Source organism: Brachionichthys hirsutus, chromosome 19 (genome assembly GCF_040956055.1).
Source record: "Brachionichthys hirsutus isolate HB-005 chromosome 19, CSIRO-AGI_Bhir_v1, whole genome shotgun sequence".
NCBI classification, from domain to species: Eukaryota; Metazoa; Chordata; class Actinopteri; order Lophiiformes; family Brachionichthyidae; genus Brachionichthys; species Brachionichthys hirsutus.
Window position 1 is genome coordinate 10,714,079 of NC_090915.1, and position 18,020 is coordinate 10,732,098.

An 18,020-nucleotide genomic window follows, 5' to 3' on the forward strand; every position below is an offset into this window, starting at 1 on the left:
TCACCCTGTCCTGATCGTCCCCTGGCTGATGCACAACGAGTTTCACGATGCCACAATTAATCGAAACCTTGTTGCGATGTGACAACTTTAGACAATATCTGATTTAGGTATTATTTAAACTAAATGATCAAGTAGTCTTTGATGAAAGCAGAACAAAAATACAACTGAGCTGATGCGTACTGAAGGAAGAAGAGCAATGAAAGGAAGCCAAAAGAAAATAACAGCCCGACTTACTTTGCATTCAAAAGAGACAAAACCCTGAAGCGAGCATAGTAATTATGACTTTTGTTCACTGGCAGCAGAGGGAGAATTGGGGCCGTGCTACGTTAGCGTGTAAAGGGAGGATGTGGAATCAGGCAGTACAATGTAGGACTTAGCCAAGCGAGAGCGCCACTCATGACCCGCTTCCTGTCTGCCGTCGATTCTATTATCCGAGAGGCTGGAGGTCCCCGAACTTTAACAATGAATCTGAACTCAATCCAAACTAATTTTACCAATTTGATTTCACAACAACAATCTGTATTCCTATATATTGCTACACTGACAAAGTTCACCGTCGAGGCAGAATACCGAACCTCAGTTTTGGACAATGTTCAAACATTGTTCAGCCATTTTTCTATGATTTGTGAATTAGCTCGGGTTCATTGCGGCTTTCTGTATCCTCCTCACCTCGCCTGGAGCTGGATGTGAAACTAATGGATGTTCTCATTGACAATTATTTAAATGATGTCTCAGCCTATCATCATCGGCGCTTTGAGTTGGGGTGACGCTAGACAGAGGAACAGTCGAGGCCTCGCAATAGGATTCATCCAGATGACCAAACAGATATCCAATACATCTAATATATGTGTTCATATTCCAACTAAAACAAATACAGATGTTAAGCAGCTGGTGGTTCTAAGGGCGAGGTCACTTAGATGAAAGGGTTTATGTTACAGGACTTGAGCTAACGCTTTCCTCCTCCTTGTGCTTCTCATCTCAGGTTGCTTGACGAGCAATTAGAGCGGATGCTTTGATGAGTAACCAGTTTGAAGGCGAAGGTTGACTCCGTTTAATTATGTGGTAACGCTACCGTCATGGCGACTCTCCTTCCACTGTGTCTGCTCTTATCGGAATTATCTTCCTTTGCAATGGAGATTATCCTCGTTGAAAGCCGTCCTTAGCCCACTTGACTTCCATATTTTAAGGCGGGGGCCACGTGGGCCTCACTGAATAAGCAGCTTGCTGAGGGTGGCACACTGTTTCAAACTGTGGTCACCTGCTTACAGGCTTTTATGGGTAATAGGATGAGATTATCACATTTGCATACTATTGCAATGCATTATTCATGCGGCGTCCCTCTTCTCCAATTTGCTTTAGCGTGCAGGGCCTGTCTCCTCACTGACTTTATGCACCAGGTGACCTGGAAGTAGGTCGGGAGATATGTAGCACTCATTAATCCGCTCTTGGTGTCATACCCCCCCCCGCAAAAAAAATGAAAAATTGCTAACCAAGTAGATCAGGGCATGCCCACAGTTCCAAAATCTGCATGTTTCCATAACCAAAAAGAAAAAAACCTAGTTAATTACAACACAGCAAATTATTCCTCCGTGGCCACACTCTTTATTTTTTCCAACTCTTGCAACTTTGTAGCCGTGAAAACCTCAGACGGGGACGATTTGCTGGTTTTAAAATATTCATCAAAGCAAATATTGATTTCAAATAAGGGAATTTAAAGATTAGGAAGTGGTAGATGGTGGATAACATTGGCTGTCGTCCAATAGGCGTAACTGATGCTGTATCACTTCCAGCTGGTTTCCCATAGCTCGGTGTGACTCGTGGTTCTCAGGTGTATATCCTGTAGCGCGCTCTTCTTGACCAGCATGATTGGGAAAACAGGAGAGTTTAAAGTATCAACAAGCCAACACTGAATATTGAAGTCACCTGTGGAATTCCAATGCTGCCAACATGCAGGCGGCCCATTTTCACTGGTGGATTTCTTTCCCCACTGAGTGAGACATCACCAGGCTAGTTTAATGGACATGCTGTTCACTGCAGAGCCGATCGTTTGGGTGAGGCTTACTCAGAAATGCAGCTCGCTGGTCACTGCCAGCCATTAATCTCTCCTTACTAGAGGGCGATCAACACCTCGGCTCAGATCATTAACCAAACCCAACCTGGCTTTCGTGTGTGTGTGTGTGGGTGTGTGTGGATGTGCGTGTGTGCTCTTGTATAGTGTGTCTATAGATTACTGGAAAAAGCCAGACTTTTTTCCTGTGGTTTCATGAGTTTGTTGCTGCCTTCTCACCTGCTGAGAGGTTATTCCTGTTCTGAGGCTGATTCACTGCACTAGACACAATGCGAGGATGTGTGTGTGTGTGTGTGTGTGTGTGTAGGTGTGTTGTCTCACAGGCATCAGTCTCTTCCCTTGACTCCAATTCCCTGACTGGTTGTCTGAGTATTTGATCATGTCTGGCTTGCCTCAGTCAGCTGGTCTCTCCTCTCCTCTTCTCACATCTCTGTTGCAGAAATAAACCATAAATCCAGCACAATGGAACTTTAAGCAAGTTCATGTTCAAAGGGAAACCTGTCCGCTGTTCATTTGTTTTGGCTGGTGCAGCTGACTATTCCCTTCTTGATGAGTCGTCAATTTAACTGAGATGGTATTTGTTCATGAAGAGGATTGCCAGATTGGTACAGACTACAGACATGCATCAGCAGCTTGACAACAAGATGCAGAGATTCAATAATAATTTAATGCGTTCTCCTGCTTGAAATTAAACTTTAAATGTGTAAAAGTGAAAGTAACAACATATTTCCAAAAAAAAAAAAAAAGTATATCAAGTAGGGTTGTGTATCGAGAACAAATTGAAACCATTTACAAAAAAAACAACAACAATTAATTTGCTATTCTGTTTATTTGCTCCTAAATTAATTTTGCCTGTACTCAAGTTAAGTTTTAATTTCTGCAGTGGTGGATTCCGCTTGTGCAGTTTCCACATCACAGGCTGGATGGCGTTTCTGTCACGGACCTCAGCACTGCTTGATATGTGGCTTTATTTCACCCTGGAAAATGCTAGATTGTGCTCAACATCTAGGGCAAAAGTGATTTCCTGCAAGATGCACAACTAACATGACTGAACACTTTTGCCAACACATTGTCCAAATCAGCAGACTGCTAACACGAGTAGCCAGCCTGCTGACAACAATCGCTGTGCTCCCATGATGTGATATTTACCTTTAGGAACAAAGGTTTTTGGCCCCTCGTGAAAATTGAGACTCTAACTGATAAAAATCTGATGAGTCTGCTCCAAGCACATAACACGTGTCAGCGACATCGTCTGCAAGGCCTTTCTTCACATTTGCGATTTTTCTTTTGGCCTGTTTTGTTTGACCAGCCTGCTATTTGTCCTGCATCAGGAATCAATGAAACAGCCGAGAACCCCCCCATAAATTCTTCCATTAAACGGCCTTGGCTCACAAAAACATTTCTATGCTCTCCCCTTCCACTGAATCTTCTCTCCACTGCTAGCATCTACATTTGTATTTGACATTTCTCAACATTTTCCCCAAGTTAGGATGAGCTGATTTCCACCAATCACAGCGCTCATCAACCATTTACATGTTGGTGGTCACTTGAGGATGTATGGAAGGATTTTTTGGTGAGAATCCAGATAAAAATTTGATGGAAGAACACACCCAACTGGAGAGCCTCTCTGATTTTGGATGCCACTGCAGATATTTGTGGACACCATGTAACCATGCGTTCAGATGAACTCATTGTGTGCTCTTTTTTATCGGTATTGTGTCAGCACTTGATTCAAGCAGAATAATTCTTGCAGTTTTGGAATCTGCTCCTCTCGTTTTTTAGCCTGAAGGACATCTTTCTCCTCTTTTGCCCCCCCCACCCCACCCCACCCACTTGGAGTGCTTTGCCTCTAATATTTGCCCACCTCAACACCCTTATTTCCTGATGGCAAAGAGCTCCAGTTTTTGCAAAACAACCCCCACTTCCTCTTTCTCCCCCTTCACCCCTTCTCCTCTCATCCATGAAACCAGACTTTGCTTGCATCCAATTTTAATTTACTGTTGTTCGGGTTTTCTGGGGGAAGCTCTAATTTGTACCTCCTCGGATATGAGCACGAAGGATGCGTGTGCAGATAAGGACCCCCCCCCCCCATGAACGGATCAATGCATTATTCTCTGTGTGATGTAGCGCAGTGATATGGTAGAAGGGCTTGTCATGGAATTGACAGCTCTTTGCTACCTGACTCCTTCCTTTTTGCCACCCTTCTTTGCCCTATTCCCCGCCTCCCTGACAACAACCTGTCTCTTTCAAGAGATGTTTGTCTTGACTGAGGAGTCAAAATCTGAGCTGTCGCTTCAGTGGAGCACACAATAAAGTCTCTCTTCTGTACTGCGGCTGAGACCACGTGCAGGAAGAATTCTGCAATGTGTTTATTCTCAGTCACCGCTGAAGAGAGAACGGGGACATTCGAAGGAGCTCGGTCTGTCGTCTGAATCTCTGCCACATTGCATTTCTCCGACACAGGGCGATTTACACCCAACAACCAAGTGTGGTGCTCTATTCTGTTTAGGAGCCTTTATCATTTGTGATTGTCTTCATTTCTATGGTAGCAACTTGAATTAAGGCTTAATTTGATATATTATATTTTATTTTATGCAAAATATGTAGCTTTTTCTCACACACGCACACACACACACATACATACACATAAATAACACACCTTGCAATCAACAAGCACAACTTGAATGACTTCTTTCTGTCATTCTTCATGTGCACGCACCCAGTGCAGGAGTGCATTTCATGCTTGCTCTCTTTCAGTCGTCACCTGACCTTATCGTTTTTTTCGCTATTCATTAAAGTACCATACTTATGGTAAAGTTTAGATCTGATGATTGCTGCACTTGTTTCAGAGTCTGAATGTAGAGAAGCAGAGTTTTAGCTGCCCCCTGTGCTTGACACAGGGCTTCAGCACTTGGAACAAGTGGTAGCCACTTACGAGTGTCCTCGCAGCGTTCTTTGCTACTCGTCTCCCTTCGGCATGTGAGGACAGATGACGACAGCCGTAATGGTCAATGGTGCCCGTGTCATTTTATCAGTACCTGCAACACAATGGAGAACAATGCTCTCACAGTTTCAGAATGTTGACTTCCATTTGCTACTAAAACTGCAATTCAAAATGACTTTCTGATTTTTTTCTGGTCTGTTTTAGGGAAAATATGACAATACGAAACATGTCAGCCTGTATCTTGACTCGCGTTCAGAATTTCTCGTTGCATCCAGCAAGTGAAGTGAACGATTGCTCTGAAGCGAGTTGTCAGTGAAACTGATTATTTGTTACAGGTGATTTTAGACTAATGCCAATATATTAAGAACTGAAGCTGCAGTTCGACATTAAAAATGAAAGGGACGTTAAATATAGTTGAAGGCACCAAATCAAATTGTGAATAGTGTGAGATTCTGAAAACCATGAATCACCTCAGTGGTCTATGTCGGTCCATCTATCGGTCTGTGACTCTGGGGACTCTCACAACACAGTGAAGCACAGAATAATATGTGCCTTGCCTTGAATGCGTTGCAGCCCACAGTGAGGTAATTCCAGATGGATTGTGCTCAGGCCAACTGCAGCCTGAGGAGATGACCGCAGCCTTTTTATTCCCAGGTGCACTCCCTCCGCTCTGTGTGAAATGGTGTATTTGTCATCAAGATCTTTGCAATTCTCCTTGCCCACACCCCAGCTCTCTTATCGCTACAAATACATTAGAATGTCAGACGCATCTCCCTCCCTCCCTCCCTTGATTTATATCTGCAGAGCCTCTCTCTTGCATTGCCAAACCACTCCAGCAAATGTTAACGCTTCATATCTGGGCTGTGAAAATAAGCTGTATTTATTTATTTATTTTTATCTCCAACTGCACGTGAGGATCAGGAGACACGATAACCTGAGCTGCTGAAGTACAAATGTCACTTTGGTCATAGCCAGCCAATGACATTTATTTTTACTGGCTGATGCTGCGCTCTTATGGGGTTTACATCCATGACACATGGACTGAACAGATGTGCAGATAGGAATGAGAATGAGTCAGTGGGGCTCTCAGGTGTGGCCGAGAGAGGCAGAGTGAAATGCCACAAAAATACCAGGAAGCCATATCAGATGAAACCGTGCATTACATGCATGAAACTAGAAATGCACTCGGAGCGCACAGACCTCCGCCAAGCAGCTCATTCCCCTTATAATTGGATTCACACCGTACACCGTCCAAATTGTTCTTGGCATCTTTATACCATGAAAAGTAAAAGGGAATCGATTTTTAACTGATTGTTCATTCCGCAAATGGAGTTTTCAATGATAAAATGTAACATTCTTTCTGGACCTCATTCTGGATCAGATCCAGAAGACATTTTTCATGATAGTTCATATTGGACCACTTTATTACTGTGATTTTTGGGGGGAGTGAATTGAATGCAAATGTTACAAGATATGATTTTTTTGAATGGGAAAATCGCGGCAGTATCAGCAATCCGAAAATGTCAAAGTGGTACAGAATCCAGGATCTCTTCTGGATCATCACCAATTTTAATTATCTGTTCTTGTGTATATATGATGAAATATAATAATTTCATCAAGATCTGTCCAGAACCTTTTGAGTTATGTTGCTATCAGACAGACAAACCGACGGCCCGCCTCGGCGAAGGTAAAAAGAAAAATAACTGAAGTGGGGATGACTGGAAATGCTCTGCAACGCATTGCTTGCACCCGAAAACTCACTGGCTCTGTGTTCGGTGTCTTGATGGCTTGCCACCATTAACCAGTATGCTGATTGCTTCACTCACTCTTTCTGCGGCGGCCTTTACAAGCCTCATGCGTGTTGTCGAAGCTCTTGGTATCAGGCATTTTGTGCCACATGGCTCTCTTACTCACATCTTTCAGCTCGCATTCTGCTTTCACGAAACATTGGTGCGTTTCTCTTACGTGCAGAGATATGAAAATGGCAGCATGTGGATTCACATTCAAGGTAATGCACAGTTCACATTCACAAAGATGGGGATTTGGATAGGCAGTCAGTCTCATTACTCATATTTCAGTGTGCCTGTCTATTTATTGGGATGTTCCCAGCTCTCAAAGGTTTCTCTGTGTGATGTTATATTTCATCGTCTGGGGCCATGAATCAATTATGCAGTTTTTGTGAGAATTCTTGCATGGTGCAGGATTGAACTCCCACCAGGTCCACTCCGGTTTAATATAAATGACAGGGTAGTTGCCGCCATTGAATCAATTATTCCAATCTACAGAAAGCTAATTGTAGCCAATATGTAAACCTGTAAATTATTTCTGCCACACTCATTTTTATAGATTTTCTCCGCGAGAGCCGCTTTGCAAACACTGCATATTGCATTTGTTTTAATCTTTGATGACTGCATCTAAGATTTCTAAGACTATTGATAAATCTGTTTTTTTGTTTTTTTTTACATTAAACTGGAGGCTTGACGGGGCAGCATGGGTGGCCCAGTGGCAAGCGCTGTTACCTCACAGCAACAAGGCCACAGGTTCAAGTCTGACCTGTGGCCGTTCTGTGAGAAGTTTGCATGCCCCCCCGGGTGTCTGCGTGGGTTCCCTCCGGCTTCTCCAGCTTCCTCCCACCAGCAAAAACATGCAAATTAGGGGAATTGGGTATGCAAAAAAACAATTGTCCAATTGTGCCGGGATAGGCTCCGGTAAAGGTCGAAGCGGTCAGGAACATGAATGACTGAAAGCTAGACACAGTCCAGTCACTATCGAACCATCTTTAATTATTGCGAGGTGGCCTCTTACCTCTGTATCATCTAATCTCCATTTCTAATTACTCTGAAGTGATTGTCTCTTGTATCCCATTTTTGAATTCCTGACTCTGGAGCCTTGAGGCCAGCATCTGCATCCAACGGGTCACCTTTACAATGGGCTGGTGGGTTTTTTTTGCCGGTGGGCTTGTCTATGGTCTGATGCCAGCGGACGGGCCCCTCTGTGGTTCTCCTTATCGGGATCAGAGACAGCTCACGCAACAGCCTTAGGATCTGGAATCAGATGCTGAGTAATCAAATGTATGCCAGAAGAGGATGAAATGGAAATCCTGCCAATCAATCAGGAAATTAAACATTTACAAAATTGCAGCTTCACCATTAGTGCAGCTGCAATTTTGCAAACAGGCCCAGGTAGTGTCACAGCAAGAAGGTTGGATTCCCGTCTGTGTGCAGATTGTACGTTCTTCCTGTGCCTCCGGGTTCTCCGGGTTCTCCGGTTTCTTCCCACCTCGAAAAAGCATGTCATTTAGATAAATAATTATAATTCCAAATTGTCCGTAGGTGTGAGTGTGTGCATGAGTGGTTGTCTGTCAATGTGTGGCCCCCATGATGCGCTGGCGACACGTCCAGGGTGTTTCCGTTTCTGAAGGATGTTTTTTCTTCTTCAATCACAAACAATGTAATTCACTGATTCAGTACGAGCTTCCATTCATATATATATACTTTTTTTTTCCTTCCTCTTTTGCAGTTCCTGTGTCTGAAGAACATCCGGACGTTTCTCAAGGTTTGCCACGACAAGTTCGGCCTACGCAACAGCGAGCTCTTTGACCCATTTGACCTCTTTGATGTCAGGGACTTCGGCAAGGTGAGTCCAATATCAGCCGTGAAAAGGATCCGTGGTTGAGCTGGCGCGGAATTCATCTGGTGATGCTCGGATGCTGCTTTTGGCCCGTATCGGGCGCTCGGAGACGTTACGCTGTTTTGTGCTACTGTTGTGTCCTGCTTTTGTCACACGTGTTGGGGGGGCGGGGGGCGGTGCGTGCTGCCATTTGTCAGTGTGAATGGCTGAGGGACCTTCCAGAGTTTAAAGGTAGTTCAGAGCGGAATCTGTCAGTTTATAGAGGAGAGCTTAGGACAGGCACGGGCAAACCCAGGCCCGGGGGCCATATGCGGCCCGTTGGTCTTTTTAATCCGGCCCGCCAAACTATACAACAAATTATATCAATAAATAAAATTGTATTATAATTAAAACTCATTCATTTGACCTTTTCCCTGTAATGCTACCTGTAAAAGGCCAAATCCTTTCATGCTATAGCTTTCATGTGTCATTTATATTAGCTCACACAAATACTCCATCCATCTGTTCTTGGTCCGGCCTCCCTGTCAAATTTTAGAACCCATTCTGGCCCGCAAGTCAAAGTTTGCCCACCCCTGGCTTAGGATGTTCATTAAGCTTGAGGATCAGCAATGGCATCTCGTGTTGAACTCGACTCTGTGTTCATACATTCTGCTTTTGGAATAACATGCGGTTGTGAGTGGATTCAGCAGGAAAGGTGGATGACATACTCACTCAGTCACTCACTCACTCACTCACTCACTCACTCACTCACTCACTCACTCATCATAATGCTTTTAAGGGAGATTCGAGTGGATTTCTGTGTTTATTAAATGGGTATTATTTGTAAGGCCACTGCCCACTGAAGTTCGTCTTCTTCCCCATTCATCCCGGTAGAGGATCACTTGGAGTCTGAGGCGGGCGTAGGCATCCAGTCGGGGAAAGCTGTGCTTTTTATTTGATGGCCATTTGATCCAGAGCATTTGATCCAGATGTTTTTCTTTAGAGACAGATGGAACGGACATATGGACGGATGGAAAAGCGGGGTTTACGGTTTGAAATGAAAGTTTATGCTTGCATGTGTTGAATACAGACGCTGCGTTTTGTTTCCCCGTCTTGGACTGAACATGGAAGAATCCAATGGGTGGCTGAGGAGCGGTGAGGTGGGGCTTTCTCTAGGCTAGAAGGCTGTCAAAACAAGCAGCAGGGGACATTATGAAGTCATTAAATTGACGATGACGGCTGACGGCATTGTGTCAGTTCTACTTCAGTGGAGATGTTAATATCGTGGCTTCGCAACTGATTGAAGCATTTTTTCTATAGCGTTGAAGATTACTCTGCAGAGGCCAGGCGCGAGCAAGTTTTGCTTCATCCTGCCGCGATCGATTATAAAGTATTTGCATAAAGTCATCGGCGCATTTATCGAGCATGTTTAATTCAACATATGTACTCTCCCTCGTTCAGCATCAAGAGAAAGGTGGGAGAAAAGATGAGGGAGCGGGGAAAAGGAGACAAGGACTCATTTGGCATTTTGCAGATAAACCACAAGACGATATCTGGGAGCCAATGAGCTCGCAGCGACCGGTATTAAAATCCAACAGCAGTCCGAATCAATCACACAGGACCTCCATATGTCAATTTGGAAATTGCTTTTGTATGGTTTCAGCAGCGGCGGGCTTGTCTCATCATTGATTTTCCATTAAGGCCAAACATCGCATTATAATATATTGAATTGGGCAGATCCCCACTAATGTGGCATACATTTAAATAGTGGGAATACCTCATTAAAGGAGGCTGTTTTGTTCCTTTCGAGTTGTTTCTATTTCGGTGTATTCGCTCTTCTTTTGTTACATTGACACAAAACTGTCTTTGTGTACACATCCGAGAGCAGACAAAGGGACTCAGAGCTTCCATCATATGGTAACTGTGTATCATAAATACATTTATTACCATAATGCTCTATCACTTTCTTGTTTTCACCTTACACAAAGGACACAAATTCAAATGTGAAAGAATTTCTGTATCTTTGACGCCTGAACCGTCTTTGGTACTTGTGCAGATTTCGATGACGGGTTAGAAGGGTTAGGGTTAAAAATATACATCAATTCTGATTAAATTCTACTTTTCATGGTTGGTGTATAAAGATACCAAGAACAATTTAGAACCTTTTGCTGATGATCCGGATCACCATGAGGATGGTGTAAATCCAATCATGAGGGGAATGAGCTGCTTGGCAGAGGTCTGTGCTCTCTGATTGATTTTCTGGGTGTTGTTTTTTTTTAAACTTTGCCACTGCGTGATTTTATGTTTCACTAAAATACAAAGCATACAATGTGTAGCTAAATAGACACTTTGATTGAATCCTGTTTTCCTGTTTGCAGTGGCAATTTCTGATGAAACAAATGGTAAACGTCACAGCCAAAGGTTGCATTGTGTGCACATTGGTAGCATTTCCTATTTCCTCTTCAGGGATAAATATCAAATGGCACATTTTTGCTGATCCGCATAGAGAGTCTGTCTGGTCCTTGCATTCATTGAATACATGTACTTTGTTGTATTTCTATGTAATTCGGCACAGTTACTTTCAATGGGCTGAGTAAACATAAAAGCAGGTGAAGCTGACAATCACAGTTTTTCCTTTACTCAGAAATAGCAACTCGTACAATGTAGCTGATACTTGGACTACATTATGTTCTTGAGATTCTAGATTCTTGAGCACCTGGAGTCTTTTTTTATATATATATCGCCCAATTTCTTTCTTTGGTCTGCACTTTATAATTATCGGTAGTGTGAACACCACAATATCCCGTATGGTCTCAAAACCAGATTGTTCCTTCAGGTACACCTCTTGTGAAAAAAATTAATACAAAGAAAGGTTGCAAAAATAAAAATTAGAGTGAGATGAGATTTCTACCAGAAAGAAGTACTGAATGTTCCCTGGTGACACACCTTTCCAAAATAAATGAGGTGCTTGCAAATATAGAGCCTAAAAAACTGGGTATTTCTTATTGCCCCTGGAAGGCTGGACTTAAAACAGAGGATATTGGTGAGGGAAGAAGCTTTTGTAGAAGCTGCCTCCATAACATTAATCAGCCCCTATCCACCCTTTCATACCTCCACAGTGGCTGTCAGAGGCCGCAGAGTTCATCTCCCTCGGCTGCTTATAGCCAACTCTCTCTCTCTCTCTCTCTCTCTACCTTTTCCTGGGTTACTTGTAAATGTGGACTCGGGGCCACTGCTGAAAAAATGTAATTGCCCCATAAAAACCTTCCCTGACCCTTTCCAGCACAGCTGGTATGGAAGCTGATAGAACCCATAACCTGCACAATGACCTCGACTGGTTGCCATTACTTAACCGGGTTCAACCTGGACTACCCTAAACTGCACACGTTAGAGAGTTCTATTATTTGTTTTTATTCCTTTCTACCGTGACCCATCCCCCATCATTAGAAATTCATTATGACACCATTACGCCGATGAAATACCGCCTATTACCGTAGACTCCAGAGGACGCTTCTATTTAAACACCGCCTTCACTCCGAACCCAGCCTTGTTCCCCTTTCTGCCAGCCCATTTTAATTAGCCACTGAAGGAACATTGCTGTCATTCGAATGAACATGGCAATCAGTTTATTTGGCTGTTGCCATGATTAGCATAATTAGCCTGCACCTGTTAACCATCGATCAACAGTTTGCTAATTTTCCGTCTGTGACTGGAGAGCATCGGAGGAAGGCAGCTTCCTGACAAATTTGCCGTCTTCGTTAAAGGGGACGTTGTAATTTATTTTAAATGCAGATGGCGACGCTTCATCAATTTTTATCTCATCTAAACAGCCCTGGAGGCACGGCTGACGTTTGAAGCACTCTATGGGATGCTCATTGACATGATAGCATAATATCAAGGTGGTTTTACTCCCCAGAGGTAGACTGTGGGTATAAAAGCTTGTCATTGCCCGCTTATGTCAGGATAAATTTGTTCCACTTCTGTTTTCTAATTGCAACTACTTGAAAGGCCCCTTTGGTCTGTCATGGTAATCCTAATCAGAATATGGTAAAATAAAGAAGTCAACAGCTGTTATAGTTAGTTTTTCTTTTCTTTTTGGGGGGATCATTTGATGTACTATTTAGTACCTTAAGTGCAAAACATTTCTCTTCAACACAATCTTGTACCAAGGTAATTATTAATTTAAGGCAGTGTCTTTTCCGCTACACTGGAATGCTAATGGATCCAACAAGACCTTTCCCCCGGCTCTCAGGAGATCTGTAGCCTGGGCTGGAAAGAAGACGCTGCTGTTACGGAGACCCCGATATGAGGATGCGATTTGTGTTTGTGACCCTTTGCACCAAATCATCCACCTTACGAAGGAGAAAATGAGTTGCCACTTGTTGCTTTGGCTACCATAAGTGAGTTAGTACTTGTTTTTGGATGAAGTCTGATCTTCTATTGCAAGACGTCTGCCTAAAATGTGCTCTGCATTACGGCCTGTAATCAGTTTGCTTAATATCACTGTGCAAACACACAACAGATGGAGAGTTATAATGTGAAGGAAACACACCAATCCCCTGATTTAATTTGTGCCAACTGCTCCCTTTCCAGTTGATGTTCTCTCTCGCTCGCTCCCTCATCCATCTCCTCCCTTCCCTCAGTGCTCTCCTCTCCCCGCTCATTCATCTCACACCCGCTTCCAGTGCGATATGTTGTGATAAGACTAAGCCAGCGGCAATTGTGTCATGATTGCCATTGGTCGGCAGTGTTTGATTACCCTCTCTGCTGCGCTGAATGCCTCGCACACTGAACTCTGGTTCTTTCATTTCCTTCCTGTGCTCTATAGCTAAAAATAGCTAGTTGCTTAGCATCCACACTCAAATAATATCTGGAACATGCCTCAGCCCTTTCCTGCTTGACTGAATGATATTTACTAAACTACGTCTTCACCTCAGTTACAAGCGTTCTGCCTGGGCCTGTTTGCAAATATTCAAACCTCTTGTTTTCCTGATGGTTTAGGAATTAGTGCCATATAGTAAGGCTTAGAACACGCATGGGCGAACTACAGCCATATATGGCCCTTTGGGCTTTTAAATCCGGCACCATCAAACTTCTACAAATTCTATAATTAAATAACATTTTATGATAATTAAACCTCATTCATTTTACCTTTTATTCCACCTGGAAAAGACCCAATCCTTTCATGTAATGACTTTTAAATGTCATTTATATTCGTTCACACAAACACTCCATCCATCTGTTCCTGGCCCCTCTGTCAGATTCTAGAACACATTGTGGCCACGAGTCAAAAGGTTTGCCCACCCCTGGCTTTGTTCTAATCTCTGATTCTCTTTTCTTCTTAATATGTTTATTTATAAAAAATTTTAGGATAATTCCATCTTTCTTTGTGAGACTACACGTCTGATGGAGACATCAGCCAATAGGATTTCTCCTCATACATTCAGAATGGTCTGGTCATTCATTCTTTACAGATAGGACAGACGTGCTCCCGTTTGACAATGAAAATTATACGAGGTTACAACATAATGTCCCCGTCAGTTCACTGTGTTAGCTGTAGTCTTCATTCACGCCGTGTTCTCTGAAGGTGCAGCTTTAGATAAGGTCGTCAGTCATTGCTGTCAGAGTTAGCCAGGAGAAGCAGCAGTAAGTGATGGAGGGAGGTTTTAGGGTCAAGCAGTGAGGGTCGCTGATTTAGTGAGCGTGTCATCTTCCTTTAGCGACTACGTTTTCACCGGCAGTGAAAACGTAGTCGCTAAAGGAAGATGACCTGAGTGGATTTTTAAAAGCTATGCCTTGCCCGAAAGAGTGAGTGGTTCAAATACATGTTTTTTTTTTGCAATATGTTACCTGAGCCCTGGTTTTAGAGCATTTAAAACATTTGATGTCCACACGGTGCTTCTAGAGCTGTTTTCCATGCAAAACATAGGAGTTAATTAAATATGACAGAATACTGTATAAATAGCTAAATATTATGTAATTAAAATGGGCTCCACATTACCCACCTGCAGCATGCAATGTATTTTTACATTATGGTTTTGTTTCTTTTACTTACAATGCACATGATCTTCCATCCCTTGATCCAAGATTACACCCATGTTCCCCTCGAGGAGAATTCATCACCATAACCTGCTCTGAAAACGCATCCTGCTGCATTAGCAGACAGTTTAGTTGCTCCTTCTTCTGTTGTGTCTATTAGGACCCCCCAACTGCAAGAATTTTTTACACAAAGGTTCCGAGACGAGATCAATAATTCATTCCAAATGCCACCGTGCTGATGATAATTCCCCTGACATGAATTATAAATGGGAGCTTCCTCTCCCTTCCTGTGTTTAGACCCCCCCCCCTTCTAGTTCTGCCTTTCGTGTTCCACTCCTACAGCCTCATTATTTCTGCTACCTGCTGCCATTATACCTGTGGAAACAGGTGGTTGCTGAGCAGTAGGCTGCCGCCCAGGACACAGAGAATCCCAGAGTGAAATATTTGGAGCAACAGTTGATGTTGCTCCAAATGTCCTTTCAGACAAATTGATGGACAATCCAATTTGGTCAAAGCTCAGTACTCAGCCTGGCTATTTAGGACTTATTAGCTGAATGTATATGGTTTGTCTTCAGTACAGCAGTATTTCTAAAAAAAAAATATTTGAGGAAGAAACAACTGTTTTCTTTGGTTTCAAAATGTTGAGAAAAAGTTTAGATTCTCAGACCTCCCAAAAGGTATTTTGTCATTTAAGCATACAGCCAAACAACAAAGGTTTACAGTACTTCCATGATCACAGCCCTGTCTCGCCACTGGATTTGGAGACTGGGAGTGAAAGTCATGTCCCTGTGGTCAGGCTGGTGTCTTTGGAACGCTGTAGGACTAAAGTAAAGAGGAACGGCCTCAATAGGGTATGACTTTCTGAATTCCTTGCAGCTGCTGTGGGCTCTCATTAGTTCTCCTCCCCTGATTCCTCCCTCCGAGGCCCCACAGGCACAGTTCTGATGGACAGGTACGTTCTCCGAGGGATCACTGGCATGGAAAAAGAAGAAAATCACAGAAGAAGAAGAAGAGTCCATCCTCAATCATCTTTTCATCGCGCAGGGACTGCACTCATATGGAGCTGAAAGACAAACCCACTTGGCTCATAAATCATACTCATTCTGCACAAATTTGAATGTGCAATTCAATTGACGCTAGGGCTTATGCAATGGCACCCTGTTTGCCCCAAAATGGAGGGTAATTTCATCTGCCTGCTGTGGCAGAAGATATTATATTCATAGACAGTTGGCAGTGAGAGCACAGAGTGTCAAGGTAGCTTTGCTGGATCATGAGAATAAGCTGCTTTTCAAAAACCATTATTAAATCATGAGAGTTACCGAAAGGCTACTGGTTTCACTGCCACATAGATACACACCTGTTTACTGCATGTTGACAACAGGTAAAAGGCAGAATTTATAGATTAATATCTGTATTAAATCCAAATTTTGGTTGTTTTTATTATTGATATTATTATTATTATGCCATTTAATTATTCCTTTCAATTTGTCTAAATTTTACCATAATTGTACAATTTTGTAGGTGTCTTTGTAAAACAGTCATTATCTTCTATCCAAACTGGATATTGCCAAAGTGTGTTGGATCAATAGATGATATTCACTAATGTCTCTTTTGCACTGGAACCACACCCCTCACTCTGGCTGATTGACTGAAGGGCATGTCATCCCACAACATGGGATGACCATCAGTAGGAGAAGCTTTAACGGCAGCTCGACTTTACAGTGATCCTGACAATGTCCCAAAGATAGGAAGGTGGAAGGTTTGACCTTATTATTGAATTAAGATATTACATATTAAATGAAATATTAAATTCAAAAGCTTAAAAGGCTGAAAACTAATTTTTATTATGAAAGTGCAGTTCATTTTAGCTTATAGGGATATAAGTATATATATATAGTCTAGGGATTCAGTCATGAGTCCATAACGAAGGGTTAACGCATGATCTGACCAAGATGATTATCACGGTCGGGGTGGAAGTGGGAATAACCACTTTGCTCAATTGGAACGTTGACAGCAGTGTCTATGGCTGTCATTAAATTTGTCCCTGCATTTTATGCGGTCCAGTTCATCGACACGGGGGCATCAGTGTGCAGAGATGGACACACACACACACACACACACACACACACACACACACACCTGCATTGAAGCCCGGGGCCATAAAGTCTCTGTTGGAGCCAATGCTTTATGAGTCCTCCTATCAAGTGGCTGTTAAATGAAAATGAGACTAAATGGATGACAAGGTCTCTCATTATCTGCAGCGTGTGTCATAGAAAGTTGTCGCAACACATTCAACTCTGATAGTGATAAAAGAATACTGTCGGAGGCGTTCCAGCCCACTTACCTTTTTACAGATTCTATTAATCCACACTCCTGCTGTTCCCCTGCTCTGCCAGGTTCTGCATTGTACGGCCGGAATGGTACCTCACGTCCTCATTTTGACACCCTTTTTCCTCCACTTGTGCCTCGGCTTTCCTTCCTTCCTTCCATCACATCTCACGTGTGACACCTTTCTTTCTCACTTCTGGTCTCTTTTACCAACGGCACCAACGTGTTTTCACCAGCGGCTGCTGCTTGTATTTACTCTGCCGCCATACTTTAATATTATGATGGCAATTTTATAAGGCTGACAAAAAAATGCAGCTGCCATTTTCCTTGCCGTGCATTGTGAGGAGGCTAGCGAGGTGTTATAAACGCCCCCCTCCCCGGCCCCCCCGACAGTGGCCGCTAAACTGATACCCCACCTCTACGCTTCCTTCCATTTATTTCCCTGCAGGGGTCTCATAGCAGGTAGTAATGATGCACAGCCCTTGTGTGCACATGATCCAGGTAAAGTTATAACGTTCCACACATATTCTGAGCATAGCAAATATTAGCACAGGATTATTTTTTCTTCAAGTAATAGAACAACCAGTGCAAAGCTATTTTTGGAAGTTGTGAAAATTATAGCAGAACATGTCATTAAAAACACCATTAAGTTCATCAAACTAAAGCTTGTACGTGTGAATCACACCAATGCATGCTCATGTGCATGATTGTGCATGAAACAAACACAACAGGAACCGATAAGAAAAAAACAAATACATATGAGAGGTCAGAAACTGTACGGGCCCTCTGTATGGAAAGTTCACTGCTCCTTCAGCCATCTATTTCTTCTCACATATTTTCACGCATAACCTCATGGCAAACCATCAGATCGGTTATTCTTGTATGATCGGGCTAAACTAATAGATTTTCTTCAATGAGTTTGAGTCAAATGAATCCTCCATCACGGCTAAACCACTAAAGGTTAAACCATTAGGTGAAGTGTGAAGGAACTATCTGTGCTGCAGACATTCTTTTTAGAATGCAATGGATGCT

At 42.9% G+C, this 18,020-nt stretch overlaps 1 protein-coding gene across 1 annotated transcript in view; it reads left to right on the forward strand.

Annotated features, from left to right (window-relative positions):
* Window positions 1–15,605, forward strand: part of LOC137908824 (guanine nucleotide exchange factor VAV2-like) — a 50,222-nt gene extending 34,617 nt beyond the window's left edge. Inside the window, exons 2-3 of the mRNA XM_068753245.1 lie at window positions 8,532–8,648; window positions 15,537–15,605. Coding sequence (XP_068609346.1) covers window positions 8,532–8,648; window positions 15,537–15,605 — 186 coding nt within the window. The remainder of the gene's footprint in view (window positions 1–8,531; window positions 8,649–15,536) is intronic.
* Window positions 15,606–18,020: the final 2,415 nt, after the last annotated feature.